The sequence below is a fragment of the Hoplias malabaricus genome, chromosome 18 (genome assembly GCF_029633855.1).
Source record: "Hoplias malabaricus isolate fHopMal1 chromosome 18, fHopMal1.hap1, whole genome shotgun sequence".
NCBI classification, from domain to species: domain Eukaryota; kingdom Metazoa; phylum Chordata; class Actinopteri; order Characiformes; family Erythrinidae; genus Hoplias; species Hoplias malabaricus.
This window is the reverse complement of record NC_089817.1, coordinates 5962026-5985067: the sequence shown is the minus strand read 5'-3', so window position 1 is coordinate 5985067 and position 23042 is coordinate 5962026. Positions and strand designations below refer to the sequence as shown.

Here is a 23042-nt window from a genome sequence, read left to right as displayed (position 1 = left end):
AATATATTTATAAATATAATTCTTATAAATATGAGATTGCTTTTGATGAGATTCCATGACACTTAAAACTCCATTTAATCTAGGTTTAAAAGCCAGGTCAAAACCAATGAGAGGCCCAAGGAAAACCTCAGTACACCCTTCTTGTTATGCTAATCAAGGAATCTGGTAAATAAAAAAGTCAAGCTATTCTTCAACAAATTCCTGTGTATCAAATCTAAAATGGTTCATAATTATCCATTAGGGGGATAAAGAAAAGCTGCCAATAATACGACCTCATTAGCAGAAGCTGGCCTTGAAATAAATGAGTCAACACACTATTCTGGGCACTAGCAATAATGCAGTCAGCGCAGTGAGAATCTCACTCACCCTCTGAAAAATTCTAATGCAGCTTCCAAGGAGGAAGGCAGAAACTTAAGAAAAGCAGAGCAGAAAGAATGACAGGAAGAAATGAATAACAAACAAAGAATTAATGGAGGGTGCCAACCAACAGTCTACTTCTTCCCCCATTATTGTTTTGCTTCGTTCCCTCTTAAACGTTCCCAGGACCAACACCTTTTCATGGTTTTTCTCAGCCTGCTGCCTTGCTTGGTCGGTTCGGACCAGACAAAGGAGAGACCGGCTCTCTACCTGTATCTCTCGCTCCATTATGTATCACTGATGTCTATTATCTGTGTATAAACTCTCACACATTGTAAATCTGTTTTAAACGACACAACTCAGGCCCGTTTTAGATTAGCGCTGTTGTATGCTTGTGTTTTGTACTAGTGTGAATGACCACAGACTAGAGAAGTGTCAGCACAGGGCCTGCACCTAACATTTTGTCTGATTATAATATTACCATACTTTCATACACTTGTACATTCATGAGTAGACACTGTTTACAAACTCCAGCAGCACTGCAGTGTCTGATCCACACACACCTGCTCTGTGGTGGTCCTGTGAGTGTCCTGAACATTGTAGAGCAGGAAAAAGAATGCAGAACAGCAGATTAACTACAGTCTGGAACTGCTGAACTAGTAAGTGCTCCTGTGTGGTCAATGGAGCTGAGAGAACGAACAGTGAGTGAAGAAACGAGGAGGTAATGTTATGGCTTATCAGTGTACGCATGACGGGAGAAAACGGATAAAAATACACACAAACACTAGTGACATAAGCTCTGTTTGGAACAGGCTAAAGTGGAGTTCTGCTTGAGTGGGAAGGTCAAAACACAGTTTGTGTTTTGGTGCTGGCTGTGATAGTGGGATTTTGTGTATATTGGAAGTGTGTGTGTGGTGTATCTAGAGGTGGAGGGGGGAGGGGCTTCCGCAGGAAACACTGTACTTTTTTCGTCTCCATTGTGAGTAGCAACAATGGGCAAAATGGCACTTTGTTTTACTTTGGGCAAGTTGATTATGAAACCTGGGGTCTGGAGCTGGTCTGATGAAAGCTCCCAGGAGAACAGAGAGCAAGAGGGCTGAGAGAGAGAGAGACAGAGGGCTGAGAGACGGCTGAGAGAGGGGGGGGGGGGCTGAGAGAGAGAGAGAGAGAGAGAGAGAGAGAGAGAAAGCAAGAGCACGAGAGGGCTGAGAGAGAGAGAGGGGGGGGGCTGAAAGAGAGAGAGCGAGAGGGCTGAGAGAGAGAGAGAGAGAGAGAGAGAGAGAGAGAGAGAGAGAGAGAGAGAGAGAGAGAAAGGGAGAGGGCTGAGAGAGAGAGAGAGAGAGAGCGCGAGAGGGCTGAGAGAGAAAGAGAGAGAGAAGGAGAGGGCTGAAAGAGAGAGAGAGCGCAAGAGGGCTGAGAGAGAGAGAGAGAGAGAAAGCGAGAGCGAGAGGGCTGAGAGAGAGAGAGGGGGGGGGCTGAAAGAGAGAGAGCGAGAGGGCTGAGAGAGAGAGAGAGAGAGAGAGAGAGAGAGAGAGAGAGAGAGAGAAAGGGAGAGGGCTGAGAGAGAGAGAGAGAGAGAGCGCGAGAGGGCTGAGAGAGAAAGAGAGAGAGAAGGAGAGGGCTGAAAGAGAGAGAGAGCGCAAGAGGGCTGAGAGAGAGAGAGAGAGAGAAAGCGAGAGCGAGAGGGCTGAGAGAGAGAGAGAAAAAGCGAGAGCGAGAGGGCTGAGAGAGAGAGAGAGAGAGAGAGAGCGCAAGAGGGCTGAGAGAGAGAAATAAAGAAAGAAAAGTGGGGAGCTTTTGAGTCTGTGCAACTGCTGCAGTTTAATGGAGTGAACCCAAAACACACGGTCATTAACTCTAAATATCCCTGCCATTCTCCACTAAATGCTTTTTCTTTAGATTTTTTGCAAAGTTAGCAGCTCTGTGCTGATTGCGTGTGCAGTTTGCAGTTGTATGTGTACGGCACTGTGGGGCAATGCCAAACATCCAGCATTAGCTGCAGTAAATATCTGCGTATCTGTATTGAAAATTAACCTAGAACCAACACAAAACCAGACACAGTCAGCGAACACAGAGCACTTGTAAAATTTGTAAAAACTTGTATTATGATCAGATCACATTTATTTCCTCAGTGCAGATATACCAGAATATAAATATAATTGACAATTATTTTCTAAAACCTACATGACATCATTACAAAAACTCAAGGTACAGTAGCGCAGTACCTCAGCTACACTCCTAACACACTTTGTTTTAGATATTTGTCTGTCTTGCTAAAAAACAAACACACTAAAAACAGTGATGAGGAATGTAACAGTCCAATCACTTCATTCCAAACGACGTCACACAATGAGGCTTGCAGTGGTCTCATACCATTTGCTGTGAAAAAGAAAAAGAAATCCAACAGATAAAATACAATCTTTGGGACATTTTGAGGTGAAAAAGCAAAACCACATCACTCTTGTGAATTAAATAAAAAAAAAAAAACAAATCAAGGCCATTTAAAACAGGCCAGATCATGAGCAATCTATTACAGAGTCTGGCTCAACTATGTTAATGTTTAATGAAATATACCTAAGAAAATTTAATAAGGACTACAAGTTAGATCATAGTGAGAGCAAAAAGGGGGAGCATGCGCACATGTGTGTGTGTGTGTGTGTGCTTTCTTCCTGAAGGAGAAACACACACTTCCAGCACAAGTTTCCATTTTCTGGACTCCAAGTCCCTTATCCTAATACGGCGGAGCACAGGGCAGGTCAGCATGGGAGAGAGACTCCCTGGAGAACGCTAGCCCCCAGCTTTGATTGCGAGAACAGAGCGGTTTTCCCACAGGAAAAAAAAAAAAGTTTGGCATCAAAGAGAGAGTTTAAAACAAGGGACACAACCGCTCAGGCCATCTACGTGTCCCGAAAACGATATCAACACATGAACCTTTCCTCTGATCAGTGCCAAAAATGCCAGGGTCTGTTTAGTTTTAACATCGCCACCACTTTTAAATAAAGGTGCCAAAGAAGGGCTTTGAAGATCTTTTAGTGAATAATTCTTTAAATAGATGAGATGTATATCATTATGCAGAAGTCAGACAGAACCCTTCATTTGTTTAACTGTGACTACAGTAACGAGCTAGTTTTGTGGACGTTACAAATAAGGAAATCTGAGTAAGGATTCAGAAAGTCCATGCTCTAAAGAAGACAACACGACACTGTGGGTGTGAAAAAACGTGGAGCTTCTGAGAAACGGAGAGAAAGACATCTGCCACTCAAAGAATGAAGATAGTGGATGTTCTTAGAACAAAATCATCAAACGTGCTTGGGAATACTCGTATCATGAGAAGCAGATACAGCCAAGTCATTTTTGAAGTGTGGAAAAGCTGTAATAAAGTCTTTTGAGGGACATCTTATACTTGTGATATATTGTTTAGTTGTTGTGTCTTGTGTGTAACTTTCTGTTTCCCTTTTTTGCCCTCAATTGACAGAAAATTAAATAAAGGTATTATAAAAGGGTGAATTCTGTGGTCACTTTTGCACAGTAGTAGTTGGGAAACTATTCAAGAGTCTAGAATATTCCACAGCTATCTTCTCGACCCTGCAGAGAAGTCTGGTCCATTAACAGGGACTCTCAATGAAGTCTAGAACAGTACTTTCAACACGTAGATGTCCCAAAACCTAGATACAGACAGTTGTAGAAGTCGGCAGCGTTCTAACGGCCGTCTGTCCTCATGAGGCAGATAATTGAGACACTCGGTTACAGAGCGATTGCATCACGGCTTGTTCCCGCCCACAACCGGTGTTTTGTTTTGTTTTGTTTTTTTACCTCAGCGGCTAGCGTCGCCTTAGCATTTTAGCATGGTGGTTTCTACTCTCCCCGTTTGTAGTGCCATTTTTATTATTTTTCTCAGGGAGAAGAGCTAAATAGACGGGAGTTGCAACATGGGACTGCCTTTGTGAAACTATGATGTAAAATTCTCTCTAGTTACACAGCTCACTAAGTTTTGGGACAGAACCACTGAATGTACAAAACCACCACAATCATCTGAAGATGTAAAGAAATACATTATGTGGAATTTTTACAACAATTGGAAAGCACTATCACTGGGATAAATATATGATTGTCATCAAAAAGAACGGTCAAGGCTGAAAAAAGTATTCCCACTGTTTTAACGGTAACGGCAGATAATTGCTTATGGTCATTAGAATCAGTACAGCGTCTATATCAGTGCATGCTTAGGTCAAACTAAAGAACTAAAGTCGTTTTGGTCGAATCTTCATGAAACATTCAGATAATTTAAAGGATTTTTAGATGGTGTAAAAAATAAACATAAAAGGTGTTCTGATACAATATCTGCAATATTAAAAATGACTCAACTGTCCATAAAACAAACATTTGAAGGAGAACTAAAATGGTTTTCAAGTACACAAAATGTTTAGAACAGTTTCCTTTTCTAAGTCAATTCAGTTCTCGACTGGGGCCCAAAAGGGTCAGTTTAACAAAAAAAAATTAAATAAAAATTAGCATTAAAAAAACACAAATCAAACATGAATATCCATGTCTCAATGAGTCTGTTTACAACACAAGCATTCAGAAAATCTCCAGCTTCAGGTACAAAAACATTTGTTTTATACAGACACACACACACACACACAATGTCATGTGCGTTTGATAAAGAAGTGGAAGGGACAGAAGAGGGCTCTGGAGTTTAGCCACTTGTGCGCTTGGCTCACTTCAGCCTGACTCCAGCACTGCAGCTAGAGTCCAAAAACATCGCATGGCTACAGGCCACCAGATTGAAATCTAGGTTTCAACAAACAGCTGGAACAGTTGAAACAAATAAAAGCCCTTTTTCTATTGTGTGTGTGTGTGTGCGCGCATGTTCTCCCACCCTCTCACACTCCGCTAAGTCCAGAAACTCTCAAAAATGTTTAAATGTATTGCACAGCACCCTGCCACAACACGGCAGTTAAAAAACAGTCTCCACCACATTTATACGAGTTTAAACGAACTTGCTCTCATAAGAGTACAAAGACGACTTTCCTCCACTCATTAAGATGCTTTGATTATAAAAGTAAATCTGTAGGCTACTGAGGCATGCACTGAAGCATTGACATTAAAAAACAAAATCTAATTTTACTCGTCAAAACGGTCTAACCGTTACTTCATAAAAAAAATTAGAACATCTTTTGTCACAGTTCCATATAAAACAAACACACTTAAACCAAGACACACGTGTTTCAGTATATGATATAATAAATAAATCGCTCCAGAGGACACAGCCTACGTTACAGGAGGCAAAGATCATGATCAAAAACACTATTGCATACAGAAGAAAGGCATTTAAAAAAGGGTCTTCGGTAACCACATGTTCAGTACAAGGCAATTCATTCTCAAACATCGCATTTTTGCTGACGGCTTACTATTTCTTACTAATTTATATATGTATACGTGTTGTTTTTATTTTTAAAAATCCATTAAAAGTCCGTTAAATATTTTTACTTTGGTCAACTAGGACAAAATACTATCTAAGTGATCCCATTCAACAGTACCAATGAACAACAGACGTATAAGCTGTGCCTGAATGTTCACAGCCGGCTCTACTAGAGATAAGCGAGGAGGTGAATTCCAGTGTTCTCCATATTCTTGGCACCTTCACGTATAAATTATGAAATATTTACAGTAAGTATGTGTCCAGTCCAGATTAATAAGTGAGGAAACACTGGAGTGGTTTTCTGTAATCATTAAATAACATCGAGAGACATAATCTCCATTTGTTTTTTTTGCAAGAACTGTTCTTTGTGTTTGCTCATGTTTATGCGCCTGTGTGTTTCTACTAGAGTCGTGCCCTCTGCGATCTGGTGTCACGAACATTCACACTGACCTGTATTCTAGCCTTTACCTGCTCTCATCTTCCTGCAATCTGCTCTCGGTCTGCATCAGCTAACTTTGTGCACTGCAGAGATTATGCAATTCAAAAGATGGCACATGTGCATAAATTAGTGACACAGTATGTAAATCAGAATTTTCCCTTAACACAGTTTCTTTTGACAGATGCCGAGTCATACACGTCTGTTGCTGGAATACCCCAGGGTTCCCTATATTTTACCCAAATCCACTGTAAGCCATAAAAGTCAACTATCCCACACAGATGATGTAAGGTATGGTGGAAGTCACACAATCAAAAGGGCATACTACACAGTAAGAATACATTTTAAATAGTCATATTGAAGTGCTGAAGACTAGTCAATCAATGCTTTTCTCCTCCAGTTGGTCACTTTCCGAAGGCACCTCCCCCTGGCTACATAACAGTCCGCTCCCTTGCCAGGGGTAGAGGACAGACAGATGAAGCACTGCAAAGAAAAAAACAAAAACATCAACAGTACTCCTGATGCAGGGTAGGAAGAGAATGACCCGGTACTGTGTGTGTGTCCCAAAAAAAGCACATCTCCAGTACAATCTGGAGACAAACAGAACATCCCGTATATCTAGTGATCCTCTCAAAGGTTTGTTCTATAACTACAGGCGAAGTTATGCCATCCTTAAACGTGTGATGATGAAGAAGCAGATTACAGGAGAATTGGAGCTAAGCCTGATTCACCACAGCGATTACGCATCTTTATGCAGGTCAAAAATCTGCAAAACTCTGGTCCCCAAAGGTCTTAAAGCGGTCCTGCAGGTAGAAACGATGAGCTGTTCTGACCAAACCCAGAATCCACAGGGATCAAAGCATCAAAGTCAAGAAACATTTTTGACTTGACACCAAGCAAGGTTTCACAAATGATCTAGATGTGGATCGCAACTCTAGGACTCCGTGACAGAGTGTGAGTCTCAGATGTCAGACCATCATGAATATTGTGCTAAGTAATTTCAAATTTCATCAGGTTTGATGCGGAGCTGGTTCTGCTTTTCCTAGATTGAGTTTTTGTTTAGTTACTATTGCAGAGGAATTGCTACATCCTTTAAAAACATGCCCCAAAGGCAAAAAGACCAAAGAGGTTACTCTGAATCACCAAAGTAGAAAACAATAATGAATCCACAGACCTGCTGTCCAGGGGTGAGAAATGTCAATATGCTGTTAGTTAGTTAGGTCATGTGATCAGAGAACCTCACAATAAGTTAAGCATATAGGTCACAAAAAGTATATATTTTATATATTATTTGCATTAATATGGACCAAATTTTTACATGTTCATAATACAAGTTTATAATGATTACATTTTCAGTGTTATAAAATAGTAGGGTTGTTTCCCCCTTGATTTTTTGATGTGTCATTTTTGCCAGAGCTTGTTATTTTATCCCAGTTGCTCATAGCAACAGCTTTAACTACCCCTTCATCTATGATGCCTGGGGTTATGGGTCACTCCTTTGCCTCAAGGACTAGTTGCTACATCTCACGTAGACAAACAGACATCCGCGAGCTTGCTCCGCTCAAAATCCACTTACGGGAACTGGAATGGCACCCAGACACCACTACCCTTGCCATGCCGAGACATGCTGTGACGCAGTACACTCTCCAGTGCATAGAGGGCTCTACACGTGACAGGTCTGTTGAGTACTGGCCGAGGGCTTCTTGGTATGGTCTGAGCGCTGTATGCAGAGCAGACAAAGACGCTTGAGGCCTTTTCGGAAGGCGCTGTTAGACATGCTGTAGATGAGGCAGTTGCAGAAGCTGTTGCTGATGGCCAACCACGTGGTCAGAAAAGAAGCAGCAGGATGATGGTATATTCCGGCACTTTCCAGTAGGAAGTAGATGATGTATGGTAGCCATAGTAGGTAAAAGACACTTGTGATCCGGAAGAGCACAGTAGCGTAACGTTTGTCAGGACAAGCTTGTTCACCGGGTTCAGGCTCGTGCCGTCCAAACCGTGCCCGGCGCTCACTGATCTGTCGGGTGTGCTGGCGGCAAATGCGGAAGATGTGGGCATAGGTGAAGCAGACGGTGAGGGCCGCGGGGGCATACAGCGCTGCTACGATGAAGGCGGTGAAGATAGGCTGTGTGGACCAGGAAGATGAGCACCACTCCACCACATCCCCATGGTACCCCGGCTTGCCCCAGCCAAGGAAAGAGGGCAGGAAAATGAGAGCAGAGTAAAGCCAGATGACAGCTATGCAGGCTCGTACACGGCAAGGTGTCACCACTGCGGAGTAGGAAAGTGGTCGGGTGACCGCCACATAGCGGTCCACGCTAACGCAAGCTAAAGAGGCCATGGAGACACTCTTCAGGACGCACACCATGTAACCGAAAACCTTGCAGGTAAGTTCCTCATCCAGCCCTTCCAGGTGGTGCATCAAGGACAAGGAAGGAATGAGGCAGCTAACCCCCACCAGCAAGTCAGCATACGCCATGGTCTGGATGAAAGAGCTGGTGGTGTGATGACTGAGCAGCGGGGCACAGTGAAACACAAAAATCACCACCAGGTTGCCGGAGATAATGAGCACAGTGAGGAAGAGGATGACAGCAACTTCCAGCAGACAAGTGTTGAAGATCTGAGAGTAGCCAAGGTCCAGCAGGCAGAAGGTCACGGTGCTCTGGTTTAGCTCAGTTGAGTTCATTTTGTTTGAAGGTGTGCTTGGGCACGCTAGGAGGGAGGAGATCTTCCTCGGGGGGGACTAGCTCAGCATAGACCGGCCTGTGTGTGGCTTTCCCCCGCAGACAGGAGAGATGTGCCCGTGCCGGCCGTCTGCCATTTCAGCAGCAATGTGAGACGCTAGCCTTGGCAGCGTAAGTGTATCCTCTCGCACAAGTAAGTGCCGATACCCTCGGCACAAAAAAACAAAACAAAAAAACAACACAGGAACGTAATGCAAAGCGATGACAATACAGGCTTTAAAACCAGAGGCTCAAACCCCTAGCAAAACTGGATGTACCAGCGTGCACATTTGCCCTTGTCTTTCTCATTCTTCAAGTCTTTACAGGAGAGGCACAGCTGTGCTGGAGCAGGGCAGTCCAATGCCAATGACAGGATGTTGAAGGAGGGAGTCAGAGCACAGAAAAAAGCCAGAGGAAGTGAAGTTCTCACCCTTTGGATTACATAGTCCCCTTCTGTACTAGTATTGGTGGTTAGTGTCCAGAATTTAGAACGCTTTGGGAAAAAGGAGCACGTTCAAAAGCTCGCTATCCTCAGACAGGACAAAATCCGTCATCCAGATGCCGTTCCCCCCTCGCGGTAACTTCAGTCGGCAGAAGAAGAGCGGGAGATCTCCTTGGTGCCAGGCTTTCGCATGCTGGCATTAGCACAGGGAAAGCGTGTGTGATCGAGGATGAAGGCACAGCCAGCGGTGATTGGCATTTCAAACGGAGAGAGGGGCTCTCCTGAGAGAAGCCAGCGTCTGGAATGGAAATGAGGGGGAGAGTGGCACAATGCAGAGTGTACAGCCTTCCTCCCTCCCTCCCTTTCTCTCTCTCTCTCTCTCTCTCAGTAGCAATAATGCATTCGTGCTTTTTCTCTCCCTCCCTTCCAGTGCATACTGCTGCAGCAGCAGGAAAGCTCCACCCACTTTTCATTCCAGCCAGTAAGCAGATGCAGAAACACGAGTGGAGGCATCCCCTTCTCTTTGACAGACACAGACCCAAACACACACACTTTAATTTCTCACATTAACTTCCTGTCTTTAAGATACACAGAGAAGCAAATGTTTCCATTCTTGGATTCCTTTTTCCAAGCACATCCATACCTCATTGTAACACACAAAAACAAAAGATTTGTAACCACACACACCCCCACTCCAACCCCTCACATTCCCTTACATCAGCCACACTCTAAACCTGCCCCCCCCCCCCAACCCTCTCCATCTCACATGCCTGCACATGAACACAGCAGCAGGAGGTCAGCTACTTTCCCCAGAATTCTTCCCAGAGCCCCTTAACTCCTTCTCACTCCGGTATGTTCAATAACTGCTTTATTGGCACTGAGTGCTTTTTGCAAAACATTGCAAAGACGTAAGCTGATCACAGGACGACTATGAAGTATGAAAATGAATGTAATACGGCTAAAATAAAAATAAAATACAGTGTAAATGACTAAAACGATATTCTGAAGCACATTTCCAACTCAATTCATACCCTCCAACATTGACAAGATCGATTTTTAAAATGTGTCTGCCACCAACCATTAAACAACTACAGAATAATCCCATTATTCAACTGTCAATAGAACCATTCAGATCAGTTTGATGTAAAATGGTGCCTTATAGAGAAGCAACAGTGGTTGCATAGTGAACTAATCAAATAACTTTATTTATAATTCCCTATTAGTTTTCAGTCCAAAAAGACTAATAAACTACATATATCTTCTACATTTTTATATTAACGCTGCGAAATCCCAATGATTATTTTTCTTTGGATAATATTTTTTCTTCAACATCCTGCGCTCTTTTTAATTTGAATATATTTGAAGCAACTTCTCAAAACTCTATAAAACCAGATCTCGGGCACTGACAGCATTACCAGTTAGTAGTTAATTAACACATCAGTTTTGATGCCTGGAGGAAGCATGACACTGCAGTTAAAAACAGACAATAAAATAATAAAAATAAACAATAAATAAAGCACATACTCTAGTGGTTAATATTATGACCCATTACTTTAAAATAAACAAATAAAGAGACATGCCTTTGTTAGGCTTCCACAGTAAGGAAGGGTTTCTGTTTCTCCTGAAATTTCAGGGCTGTATACTAACATGTTTTGACTGTGAACTGATGCTATCAAACACAAATTGTTGGAAGCAGAATGCAGCATTTGTATAATTTATGTCTTTATTTATTTATTTTGAAAATGGTATATTATTGTTGTCATGACGAAAAAAAAATGGAGTTATGAAGTCTGATGTGCTAGTGATAATACAATGCTCAGCACATGCTCATGTGTGAATATTGAAGAGCCATTTATAAACATGAAACTTGCTATAAATAAATTATAAAGGTATGAGTGTAATTAAAATGCTTCATTTATTTATATCCTTTATTTTTATTTATTGTTTGTTCTTAATATATATATATATATATATATATATATATATATATATATATATATATATATATATATATATATAGAGAGAGAGAGAGAGAGAGAGAGAGAGAGAGAGAGAGAGAGAGAAAAGAGAGAAAAAGAAAGAGAAAGAGAGAGAGGGAAAGAGAGAGAGAAAAGAATGAGAGAGAGAGGGGGGAAAGAGAAAGAAGAAAGAGAGAGAAAAAGAGAGAGAGAGAAAGACAGAGAGAGGGGGAAAGAGAGAGAGAAATCAAATCAAATTTATTTATATAGCACTTTTCACAACTGATGTTGTCACAAAGCAGCTTCACAGAATTCCAGTAAGACAAGATTTGACATGAAATGTAAAGACAAATGTAAAACCCTCAAGTGAGCAAGCCAGGGGCGACAGTGGCAAGGAAAAACTCCCCCAGCTGAGGAAGAAACCTTGGGAGGAACCAAGGCTCACAAGGGGTGACCCATCCTCCTCTGGTCAATCTACTGGTGATGATAGTTAGTAGTCTAAAGTAGTTAGTAGTAAAGAGAGAGAGAGCTCTATATTAACATTTCATCCGTGTCATACAGATAGAACTATAGACACATGCACCATCTGTTTGTGCACAGACTGGACAATGGGATGCCCATAATCCCACAACCCCTCATGCACTTTTTTCCCACTACCACCGGTTGAAAATGAATGGGTCAAAACATCCAATGACAAACGACGCATACCGTTACGTGTCCCAGGACCTACCTCCGTCACTTTAATGTTACATTCATTCATTCATTCCTTCATTGTCTGTAAGCACTTTTCCAGCTCAGGGCCGTGGTGGGTCCGGAGCCTACCCGGAATCACCGGGCACAACACAGGAACACACACTGTAGGGTACACAAGTCCATCACCGGATGACTGACACACACACACACACTTTTGAGTATCCAATCAACCTACTAATGTGTGTTTTTGGACCGTGGGAGAAAACCGGAGCACCCGGAGGAAACCAACGCGGACACAGGGAAAACACACAAGAAAATTAATAATTCAGCTAATAAACCTTTCTAAATCTAGCCCACACTATATTACTAGCAAATTCCTCTCTTCTAACGATAAGACCCTTTATGATCAGCATGACGTATCCTGTTTTTCAGCCAATAAAAACACAAAAACACATGCGCGCGCACACACACGCAAACACATGCACTCTGCACACTTTCCCTGCTGGATATGTGTTGCGCTAGACACACTCCCCTGCTTTCACGCATCCCCTCAGCCCGGCACACGAGGCGCTAAAAATAGGCCCAAGGAAAAGGTAGGGAGCAGCCCACATTCAGCTCATCTATTAAAAGGAGGCAGAGAGAGAAAGAGAGAGACAGATGGACACCGGATAGAGAGAGGCTATTGAGAGAGAAAGAAAAAAGAAACAAACACAAGACACACACACACACGCAGAGAGAGAGAGAGAGAGAGAGAGAGAGAGAAAACACAGTGTGAGACAACAGATTTGAATAGTGATGCTAATCAGGTTTAACTAATTGTTAATCTGCTTCCCTCATCAAGGTTCTTCTGGGAGTAATGGGAACCAACCAGTGAGCTGCTTAGTAAGACCTTCCTAAGCTGGAATGAGAGTATTCCAACAATAAAATATGAAAAGTTTAAGACAGGGGCACTCTGGGAACCCGTGGGTTATAGAATCACTGTAAACACACGACTGCAAGTCTAAACGTATTTGTTAACCTTCACATTTACCCCAACACCGCTTACAGAAGAGGTCATTGTTCCATAATGACCGCTATGCCAGACCACCCATAGCCCCTCTGCCCAAGCAGTGCATGAGGTGCCCCTCGTGTGTCGTTTATGGAGAAACACCTTTGCAGCTTCTGAATGGAACGGCGGGTCTCCCTCCTCTTAAAACCCAGAGAGCCGTGTTCGGCCGGCTTGTTGCAGTTGGCACTGCTGGAGGGTAACTGTTCTCAGAGCAGGAGCGAGGGCAACTTCTCGAACAGCAGGAGACTAACAGGACTAGCTTTGTGCGAGATGTTTGTTATTCTTCACCATATGGGGCAGTGAGTGAGCAGTGTCTGAAGCTGTGCACCTCTGTGTGTGTGTGTGTGTGTAGGGATAGAGCTACATCTGGAGATGGTATGGGCTTGGATAGACAGACCCAGCTACATAGACCAAGCCCGTAATCCAAATTCTTGAAAACTCAGGGCAAAGGACTAAGACTAGGAAAGTGGGTCACATGCCTGTTAGCCATACATTAGCAACAATATTAGGTTTGCGATGTTGCGTCATGTCGTTTTTGTCCTTTACATCATAATGTTTAGGTTAAAAAAGACTCTGGACTAATGTACTGTATTCTACTTTTTTCCTCGGTTTAATCTGAAGTCCTAATAAGGTTTGTGGTACAGAAATAATGTCAAGAAACACATACAGGGCTTGTAAAATCTTAATAAGTGATGAAAGAACAGCTGGAGCTGAAAAACCCTTCAGTCTGTGGATTAATAGTACATTCACAGTATATAGGTATTTACAGATATATCACAGCTCTAGTTTCCATATAACCCATGTCACACTACGACAGTGTAGCACTGCGACTGAACTTTCCACCACCTGTTCCTATGGCAACAGGTGCAAACACATGAAGAATAATACATGGAGTAGGTAAAACTTCTTTGAAAACCTACCGTCGCCTAGGCCCACACTTCAAGACACATCCTGTATTTACAACAGGTCTCCTGATAAAAATCAACACCAGGCCATAACTCAGCCTTTAGGACCGGAGAACGAGGGGGACCCCTCATCGGAAACTACGGATGTACAGTATTTCTCTGTTAAATGTTTACAGCTGATGTCGACAGACGGTTTCATCACTGTCACTCCGAGAATTTATACAAAAGAGAACCCCACTAGACTGACCATGAAAGAAAAACCTTAAAATAGAAATGTGGGTCATTGAATGGTTCTATTGAATTAAACACAATGGCAATTTGTGAGAGCGTGCACATTCTTTGACTCCTGTCCTTAAGAAGTGACCATGCCTAGGAAGCATCAACAATAAACACCTTTATACAGTCACACACACACAATATATTTTTAATAACAGATCAAACCACACACAGCCAACCCCATGTATGATGTGCAGAATCACTGTTCATAATTATTAGAAAAATATATAAGATTAAATTATATATATACACAGTGGAACCTCTACTAACAAACTTTCCAAGATATAAACCGGGCATTTGAATATTTTTTGCCTCCACCAACGAACCATGACTCTAGAAACGAACCCGAGCCTCCACCGAGCCGGCGGCCACTGACCCCAATCGGCGAGTCTCCCAGCGCCCAGACTTGAGTGAGCTTTTAAGATTAGCAAATTGTAGCTTTAGCAATTTAGCATTAGTGTAAATAGCAGACATCGAAATTCGTGCCAAGTTAAGCCGTATCTACGCTTCGTCTCCCCACATTCACCCGCCTACTCTCCGTTATTCCACCCACCCCCCACCTCCCGTCATACAGCCAGTGCCTGTGTTACTGCTCCAGCCAGTCGTCACGTCTTCAAGGTAGCGATGTGTAACCACTTACAACTTTTTCTTTTTTATTACTGTTTCCACTGTATTTCTTTTTTATTTTTAGTAAAGCTACATGTATTTTTTTACTAATTTGAGAGTGTTGTAAACACATATCAGTGCAAAAAGGGTGACTTTCGGGGTGGGGGCTGGAACCCATTAATTGCTTTTCCATTATTTTAAATGGGGAAAACTGACTCGAGAAACTAACTTTTCCACTTTCGAACCGGGTCATGGAACGGATCAAGTTCGTAGGTAGAGGTTCCACTGGTATATAAATGGGCGATGTGGCCCTAAAATATTATCACTTCATTTCAGGGTATTTTCAGAGTATCAACGATACTCTTCGCGAAATGAAAAAAACACTGAAAACTAATTTTATTAATTTCAAGAACACACTATTGCAACAAAACCAATGTTATTTTAATAACATATTTAATGTATAATTTAAATTATATTTCATTACATTTTATTTTAGTACAAATCTAACCATTTCAAACATTCAGAAGAAACAACAAATAAATGTTTAAACACTTATTTTTTAAACAACCGTAACTTACCAAGATTCTGACATCGTATAAAAAATACTTAGAATACTGATATTTTATTTACAAACCACCTCCACACGACTGAAGTCACTCCTTTATTGGAGCAAACAACACCATGTTATGTTCACGAGTTCAGAACTTGCATAATTTCACTACTGCCCATACATTCAAATGAAGACCTAAATCCAGCAGGAAAACTGGATAAACTAGTTACTTGGTTCATGATTCTATAGAAGGTTTGTGCTCTTATCACTAAGCATTCAATGTATAAGTCTCAGCATCCAAAAAAGAAACCATACTTCATCTCATCGGCTAATTATCCGGTCCCTCCCCCACTCAATAAATGTATTAGAGCAGTAAACAGTTTACATTCTGCAGCCATCGCAAGACCAGACTTCACTAAATGGATCTCCAAGCCTGTGGGACTGACACTGACCCCTGTCTTAAAGGGGTTACCAGTCTCTTCAGCTTTCTGTACAGCTCTGCATCTGTGCCTGCTGCTGTGCGGTGCACTGGGAGGTCAGCCAGTAAAGAGAACAGGTCAGTGACAGCCTGCTGAGTGAAAAAGAGAGCGATCATCCAGAGCTCACAGTGCAGGCTGTCAGTCTTCTCCTTTACTGCGTGACCTCTCAACTTCTCTGTTACACTGTTAGCATCGGTCAGCAAGCTTTCAATCTCACTCCCAAAGGCCAGTAAATGCATCTGGGTTCACCACAACAGGACGAAAGCATAAATGATATTGTTTAAAGGATGGGTTTTTTAAGATATCTTCATCTTGTTGATTTGATTCCATTGAATCTGAAACTAAACTGAAGGCTTCTGTCTGCGTCAGGGGATTCAAGATGAGCCACAGTTTTGTATAAGTTCGGCAATACACAGACTGAACAGCGACCGTCTCTATAGGTCTTAAAGTAGTTTCTTGTAGTGGTACTGTCAATGCTTAGCTTCCACTGCAGTGGTCCAATCAGGCCTCAGTGCGTCCTAGAAATGAGGACACTGGCATTTGGAAACACAGATACGATCATTAGGAAACCAAGGCCCAGAGTTACTGTACAGAGATCGGAGAACAGGACAGGTTAGAGTTACTGAAGAGCTACACGAGAACTGTCTAGAACTGGACGTTACAGTGGGCAAAGTGATGACACATACCTCGATACTCACTCGAGAAATGTTAGTACTGAAAGCAACATACTGCAATTCTACTACATGTCATTTACACAGGTTTTTAATCACACAACTGAAGATCAACATACATTTTTACATTTTCCGTTACGACACTTGGCAGATACAGTTACAGCTGCAGTGTTAGGAACTTGTAGCTCTCTTATTAGTTCAGCTTTAATATTTATCTAAACTCCTCCACGAAGACAGCACTGCCGTTTGGTGGGAAATGTTCGCACATTAGGTCAGTTTCTTAGTGCTCACTCTAATGACACTAATCAGGACAACAAGAGGGTTGTGGGTTTGCTCCAAGCAGACTGAGGACATTCCTGCCATTACTGTTACAGCATCCACTGTCCGAATTGCCCTTTAACACTGTGGGTGGCTTGCTTTTACTGCACCAAAATACTGAAAGGATTGTGATGGCATTTTATCCACAATTCAGTGCAGCAATGAAAATTAACATAAATTCAATACACAGCATAGTTTTGAACGTCAATTCCACATAAAAAAGGAACTAAAATATATATTCTTCAAGATATCTTTATACATTATACAGCTGGTCATAATGTTATGACCCCCCTCCTCATTTCTAAACTCACTGTCCATTCTCTTAGCTCCACTGACCATATAAGAGAACTTTGTAGTTCATCTGTTGTTCCGCATGCTTAAAAATATTAGATCATAATAATACTACGTGTCAGAAACCACATAACCGAGTCTAATTTAGGATAATTAACAAGTCAACATACCCTGAGTCTAGTGGGTGATGAACAAATGCAGCTTAGAGGATAGTAAATTGTGGGGTACATGCTTCTATATGTTTGTTAGCAAATTTAGCCTTTTAGCGCCACAGCAGCCAAACAAAAGGCCAAATTTAAGACATCAAGCATGTCTTGACTGATCGACTAAATTAGAGGTAGTGATGGCGTTTGTGTGCATCTTATTTTAACCAATCTCTGACTTGAGACATCCTTGAAAAGTCCTTGTTCAATGTCCAAAATAGTGGCTGTATACTGACAACACCACAAACAGCAGGGTCTGTTGAAAATGGTTGTTCTGGTCAAAACAATAAAAGTCATGATCAGCTGTGGACATACCTCTTTTTCATATACGGGTGTGCGCACACACTCTCTCACACACACACACACAAACATGCAGTAGTTAAGTTTATTTGGACTGTGGGGTGGGTGCACAGAGAAGCAGAAGGGAACATCTTGTGGCCACCTGGGATTGCAGTACTGTGGGATGTTGATTTTACATAATAGTGACTGACAGGTCTGTGCCTAGAGTCCACATGCCCAGTGCCAAGCCAAAAAACAAACTTGGTTCACTGTACAAGAGCACCACGTAAAAATCCAGAATTCTGCATGTTTTTAAAAATGAATGCAGCATCCACAAATTGTTAATACAGTCCTTATATTATAAATGTACTCTATACACGATTTAAAAGAGCCACTCGACTGTTGGAGAGTAGGAAAGTACAGCAATGCGTCTGAACATGTGAAAACGCATGAGGCATTTATCTTAAGGGGATTCGATTTTTTGAACCATTACAATCCACTACGTGTTATAATCAATAGCTTTTCCAATAATAATTGTGTATTCAGTGTATTTCAAAACCAATATAGAATTGTGCTAAAACTGTAATTGAATTTGAAATTTTATGATAAATGTTTCCTGCAGATACATAATCTAATTAATTAGTAGTTAATCCCCCCCATCCCCCATCCATACATTTCACCATCTGAAACGTGGAATAGGCTAGAGTTGCCATGTTTAGTCAAAGCAACTGCAGCTGAACTGACTTCACCGTATGCCCTGGTTTAGATGTGCCACAACAGAGCTAAAACTGCAATAAAGCTCAAGGTGACAGTGTCCTTGCTTTTAAAGCCATGTAAATGAAGTCATGAAAACACCCTTCAGACTTACACTTTCAGCACAACAGTTTGAATGTTATTTAAACACTGGTATTTGGCATTTTCTGAGCATTTATAATATAGACTGATTTGCTGAGTTTAAATTGTAGCATATAATACAACAAAATATGGCACAGCTTGTTTTCACTTACCAAATATATACAGGGGTTGGAAAATGAAAGTGAAACACCTGGTTTTAGACCACAATAATTTATTAGTACGGTGTAGGGCCTCCTTTTGCGGCCGATACAGCGTCAGTTGGTCTTGGGAATGACATACACAAGTCCTGCACAGTGGTCAGAGGGATTTGAAGCCATTCTTCTTGCAGGATAGTGGCCAGGTCACTACGTGATGCTGGTGGAGGAAAACGTTTCCTGACTCGCTCCTCCAAAACACCCCAAAGTGGCTCAATAATATTTAGATCTGGTGACTGTGCAGGCCATGGGAGATGTTCAACTTCACTTTCATGTTCATCAAACCAATCTTTCACCAGTCTCGCTGTGTGTATTGGTGCATTGTCGTCCTGATACACGGCACCGCCTTCAGGACACAGTGTTTGAACCATTGGATGCACATGGTCTTACTGGTGCAATGTGCAGTTAATGAAGATTGTCCACCAGACTGCTCCAATTTAGCCATGAAACCTCCCACACTACAATGACAGGTGTTTCAGTTTCATTGTCTAACCCCTGTATTTTCTAATATGTGTGTGAAAAAGGTTTACACTTCAACCTTAACATGTTCAGCATGATCAGATGTTTGTACTTCACAAATTTTATTAAGGAATAAAAGCAAGGTGTCTATACTTCAAGAGGATCGTGCTAACTTAGCGACATTAAACTCCTTTACGTTAAACGTCCAGATACAAAATCTAGATGGCCCTATAACAAGGGCCATTTGAGCCTGAATTCCAAATGACATTAAGAAGCAAACAGGAAGAGAAAGAAAGACACACAATTGCTGAGAATAATCTTGCCACATTTTGTCTGTGAACAGTAGTTTAGGAGATTAATGTGCTTGATAGCAAGCTGATGTGCTTGACATGATCTCTGTAGTATTTCCTCTTCCTCTGATCTGTTAGAAGTCACTTAAGGACGCACTGAACTGATTGACAGGCTGACTGGGTACACGAGAAGTTCCCATGGGTTCTGAAGAAAAACATCCACGAACCACAACAGTGGTCCTGCAGGTGGCCTCTTACAAATTAGGATGGTTTACAGAGTTAGTGCTAAAAACAGCTATGCCTAAGGAAAATACATGTTTGTACTTCGTGTGTTTTGATGTTAACTAAATAAAGATCCATAACCACAGCAGGTGCATAAATAAATGCACTTCAAAAGTAGTTCAAGGCCAGGGAGGTCTCCACCTGGTCAGTCTTTTTAGCCGTGCCGCGGATTGCTCGAAGCAAGGGTCGTCCAATGGGAGGCTATGAGGCGTGGGAGCTTTGACTGGTGCCAAACTCTCCAGGGAGGCTGGCTCTAAGGGTGGAGGGGTTTTTCTTGGTAGCTGTTCTGGAGCCTACAGTACTTTTCCTCACTGAAATATTCAGACTGTGCTGCTAGCCTTTAGCCGCAATGACTAACCCTCAAAACAATAGCGATTCAGGAGGCAGCCTTGAGGGGCTGTTTTTAAGGAAACAGGCTCTTGTTCCAAACATATGTCTGCACAAGCATTACATAGACATCTGGCAAGGCTTCAAATCATATGAAGTTAATCACTAGTAGCTACGGGCAGTACTAGATACAAACTTGTGCTTATAAAGTAATATGGTCATATGATTTCTCTTTTTAGTTTTGTACACTGTGGGCGTTTTCCGTTCAATTCCACTGAAATATCGAAAACAATTCCTCTGTAACGTCCACACTTGTTTTGCAAGCCAATACTACATGAGCTAAAGCTTCAGTCCAACACAGAGGGTTATCCAGGTTCAGAGAATACGGGCCAGGATGGATCAGGTTGCGCTCTTCTCAGTGTTGAGACCATTGGTCTAAAGTACCACTACAAGCCCATATCTAGCCAAGGATCCACATCGCAGTCAACACCTGCATGAGCAAGCGTATACACTCACGTACCAGTTTTAGTACAGCCTTTGTATTCGTAAAGACCCATTAGCTTTATGACTAAGCTTTCAGAAGTAACAACCTCACTTCCTAACAGCAGAAACGTCGGCCGGGAAACCAGTCACACGGAACAGAAATCAGCAAAGTTCTAGAGAAGAAATGCATGGCAGTAAAGATATGAAGAAAACCTGTAAATAGAGTGTGATGGAGAATGAATCAGAGAGCTGGGATAATGGGAGCTGCGCAGATATGAATGATTGAACTATGTTCTGACAGACTGCTCTATCATTTCGAACAGAAAAACGCACAGGCCATTTTTATGTGTGACTACACTGTAGTAACTAATCATTTTATTCCAAAAGGGCACTCCTTAAGCCCTGTTTTTTTTTGCTACAAGCAATTTCCACTGAAACAGACAGAATCAATACACCAATGGAACGGGGATATCCCCAGATCCTTTCATTTCAGCATAATGGACTCAAAATCTATAAACAATTAATCTAATTTGAGGTTTAAATAACCATTACACACCTTCAATAAACACACAGAGATTAAAAGTTACCAGTGAGCAGAGTATATTATATAACCATTTTCAAATTCTGATGATGTTGGACAGAAATCAAATGAAACACTGTTAGTGTTATTACTTGGTCCCCTTACAACTGTACTAAGGGTGGGTAACAGATTAAATATACAAGCAAAATAGTTATTCAATGTTTACAAAGGTTATGAAAGCTTTTAATAAGTCATTTGAAAGTCTGTTAGGAATCTGGAGAGAAACTTACAACGGTTCAAAGCAAGTTGTTCAAACGTTGTGTATGTTGTTACTGTACATAGGTTGTTTACAAGGGGTTATTTGGCTCTTTATAATTGTTCTTATCATGTTATATTTTTCTGTGAGGAGTGTGGTGTGATCTCCCTGTGTCTGTGTGGGTTTCCTCCGGGTGACTGTCTGTGAGGAGTGTGGTGTGTTCTCCCTGTGTCTGCGTGGGTTTCCCATATTATGATGCAATCATAGTGCTAATAACTTTCATACTGCCCACTCTTTGCACCAACTATTGGTTACAAGACCCCTGAACGATTTTGAGTAACACTTTCGTGCATAAAGTCATTACCAAAGTGAAACAGCAAAGAAAGAAGCTTTTAAAACTATTGTTATTTCATACTTCATGATTCACCCGTTGTTGATGCATTCAATTGTAAGCAAACTACCCACCTGTAATTTCAGAAGTAACAGTGGATGAGCAAGTGTCCACAAAACATAGACTACAAGGTGTATCACCAAGTTAGCAGAGTAACCCAACTGTACCAAGCGTATATGTGAATGTGAAAACATGAATGAATAACACAATTTTCTTCCACGACACAGTTCACTGGTCAAATACCAGCATCAATGCTGAGAGTGAAATCTAATCAGATTAAAAGAGGTAAATGTTTTAAATTCTGCCAAGGTCAGGGGTCACAGGTCTACCTTTGTTATGAGTGTCCGGTACTCCTCCACCTGATGATCGTTGTTATGGCAACCGGCCAGGAGCTGCCACACCTCTCCTCTGAGGGCTTCTGGGACACCGCTGCGAACAAGCGCTGGCAACTGTTTGGGTCGCACTGCCAGATTCATGTGCCTGAAAAACACAATTGAAAAATCTAAATGAACAAACAGCAATCAACAGACACTCAATTGTTATAATCACATTAACATCACTAAAAGAAACGCCAATATCATCAATGCTAATTGTACGATGGCAGTGTCAAACTAGGTACAAGCATTTGATAAAATGCCAGTCTCAAAACTTCACAGCAGGGGCTCATTCAGATGCACATTAATATTGAGAACAATCTCTATGACCCAGTTTACGCTTGCCATTTACGTGCAACTTACAAGCAATCGAGTCACTCAAGAACATTCTGCATTCTCATTGGATCATTCAGACCACCTCTGGAAGTGGCCAGGGATTCATATGGCAACAAACACCCTTATAGCACCCAAAATCTGGCAAATCATCTCTGTCATCACAACAAGAACAGAAATCTCAGTTGTTACATTAGCAGTGTTTGTGATCTAAACATCCATAACTTGCACATTTGTTGATCCACGCGTACTGAACGAGAACAAAGGTGTAGACATACATCTAAGCGAGTATTAAGGCAACACAATGGTTTTAAAACTGTAACTTTGATGAACAGAGATGAGTTCATAGAGATTTAAGTGATGAATTGAGTCCAGACTTAAATCTGATCTTCTCTGGTCATTGGAGGAACATTCAAGACAATGAAATCCTAGGATTAATCGACTGCATGTCTGTGTCCAGCTGTGATCAGATCTCTCAAGGCAAACTTTGACTGTAGGGAATAATCAGGGCCTAAACCAATTATTCCAAAACAGAATGGTTTGTATTCATCAACCGCATCATAGCAAGCAATGATCCGAGATCAGATCTCCTGCGTCCAAGTACTCCCACATAATCCAACT

The 23042-nt window shown here is 41.7% G+C and overlaps 2 protein-coding genes across 3 annotated transcripts in view; both read right to left on the bottom strand.

Annotated features, from left to right (window-relative positions):
- The window catches only part of LOC136674627 (rab GTPase-activating protein 1), a 90472-nt gene that overhangs the window by 41186 nt on the left and 26244 nt on the right, over positions 1-23042 (bottom strand). For both annotated transcript variants that reach the window (XM_066650713.1, XM_066650714.1), the window contains one exon: positions 22044-22194. In XM_066650713.1, the coding sequence (XP_066506810.1) occupies positions 22044-22194 (151 nt within the window). The remainder of the gene's footprint in view (positions 1-22043; positions 22195-23042) is intronic.
- Positions 7828-9713, bottom strand: LOC136675202 (probable G-protein coupled receptor 21). Its single transcript, XM_066651635.1, has one exon. It carries the CDS (start codon positions 8899-8901, stop codon positions 7879-7881), a length of 1023 nt encoding a protein of 340 aa, XP_066507732.1. The 5' UTR covers positions 8902-9713; the 3' UTR covers positions 7828-7878.

Bases quoted from the DNA above. Each gene is read 5' to 3' on its own strand.
- LOC136675202 (XM_066651635.1), bottom strand. From the start codon at position 8,901: ATGAACTCAACTGAGCTAAACCAGAGCACCGTGACCTTCTGCCTGCTG.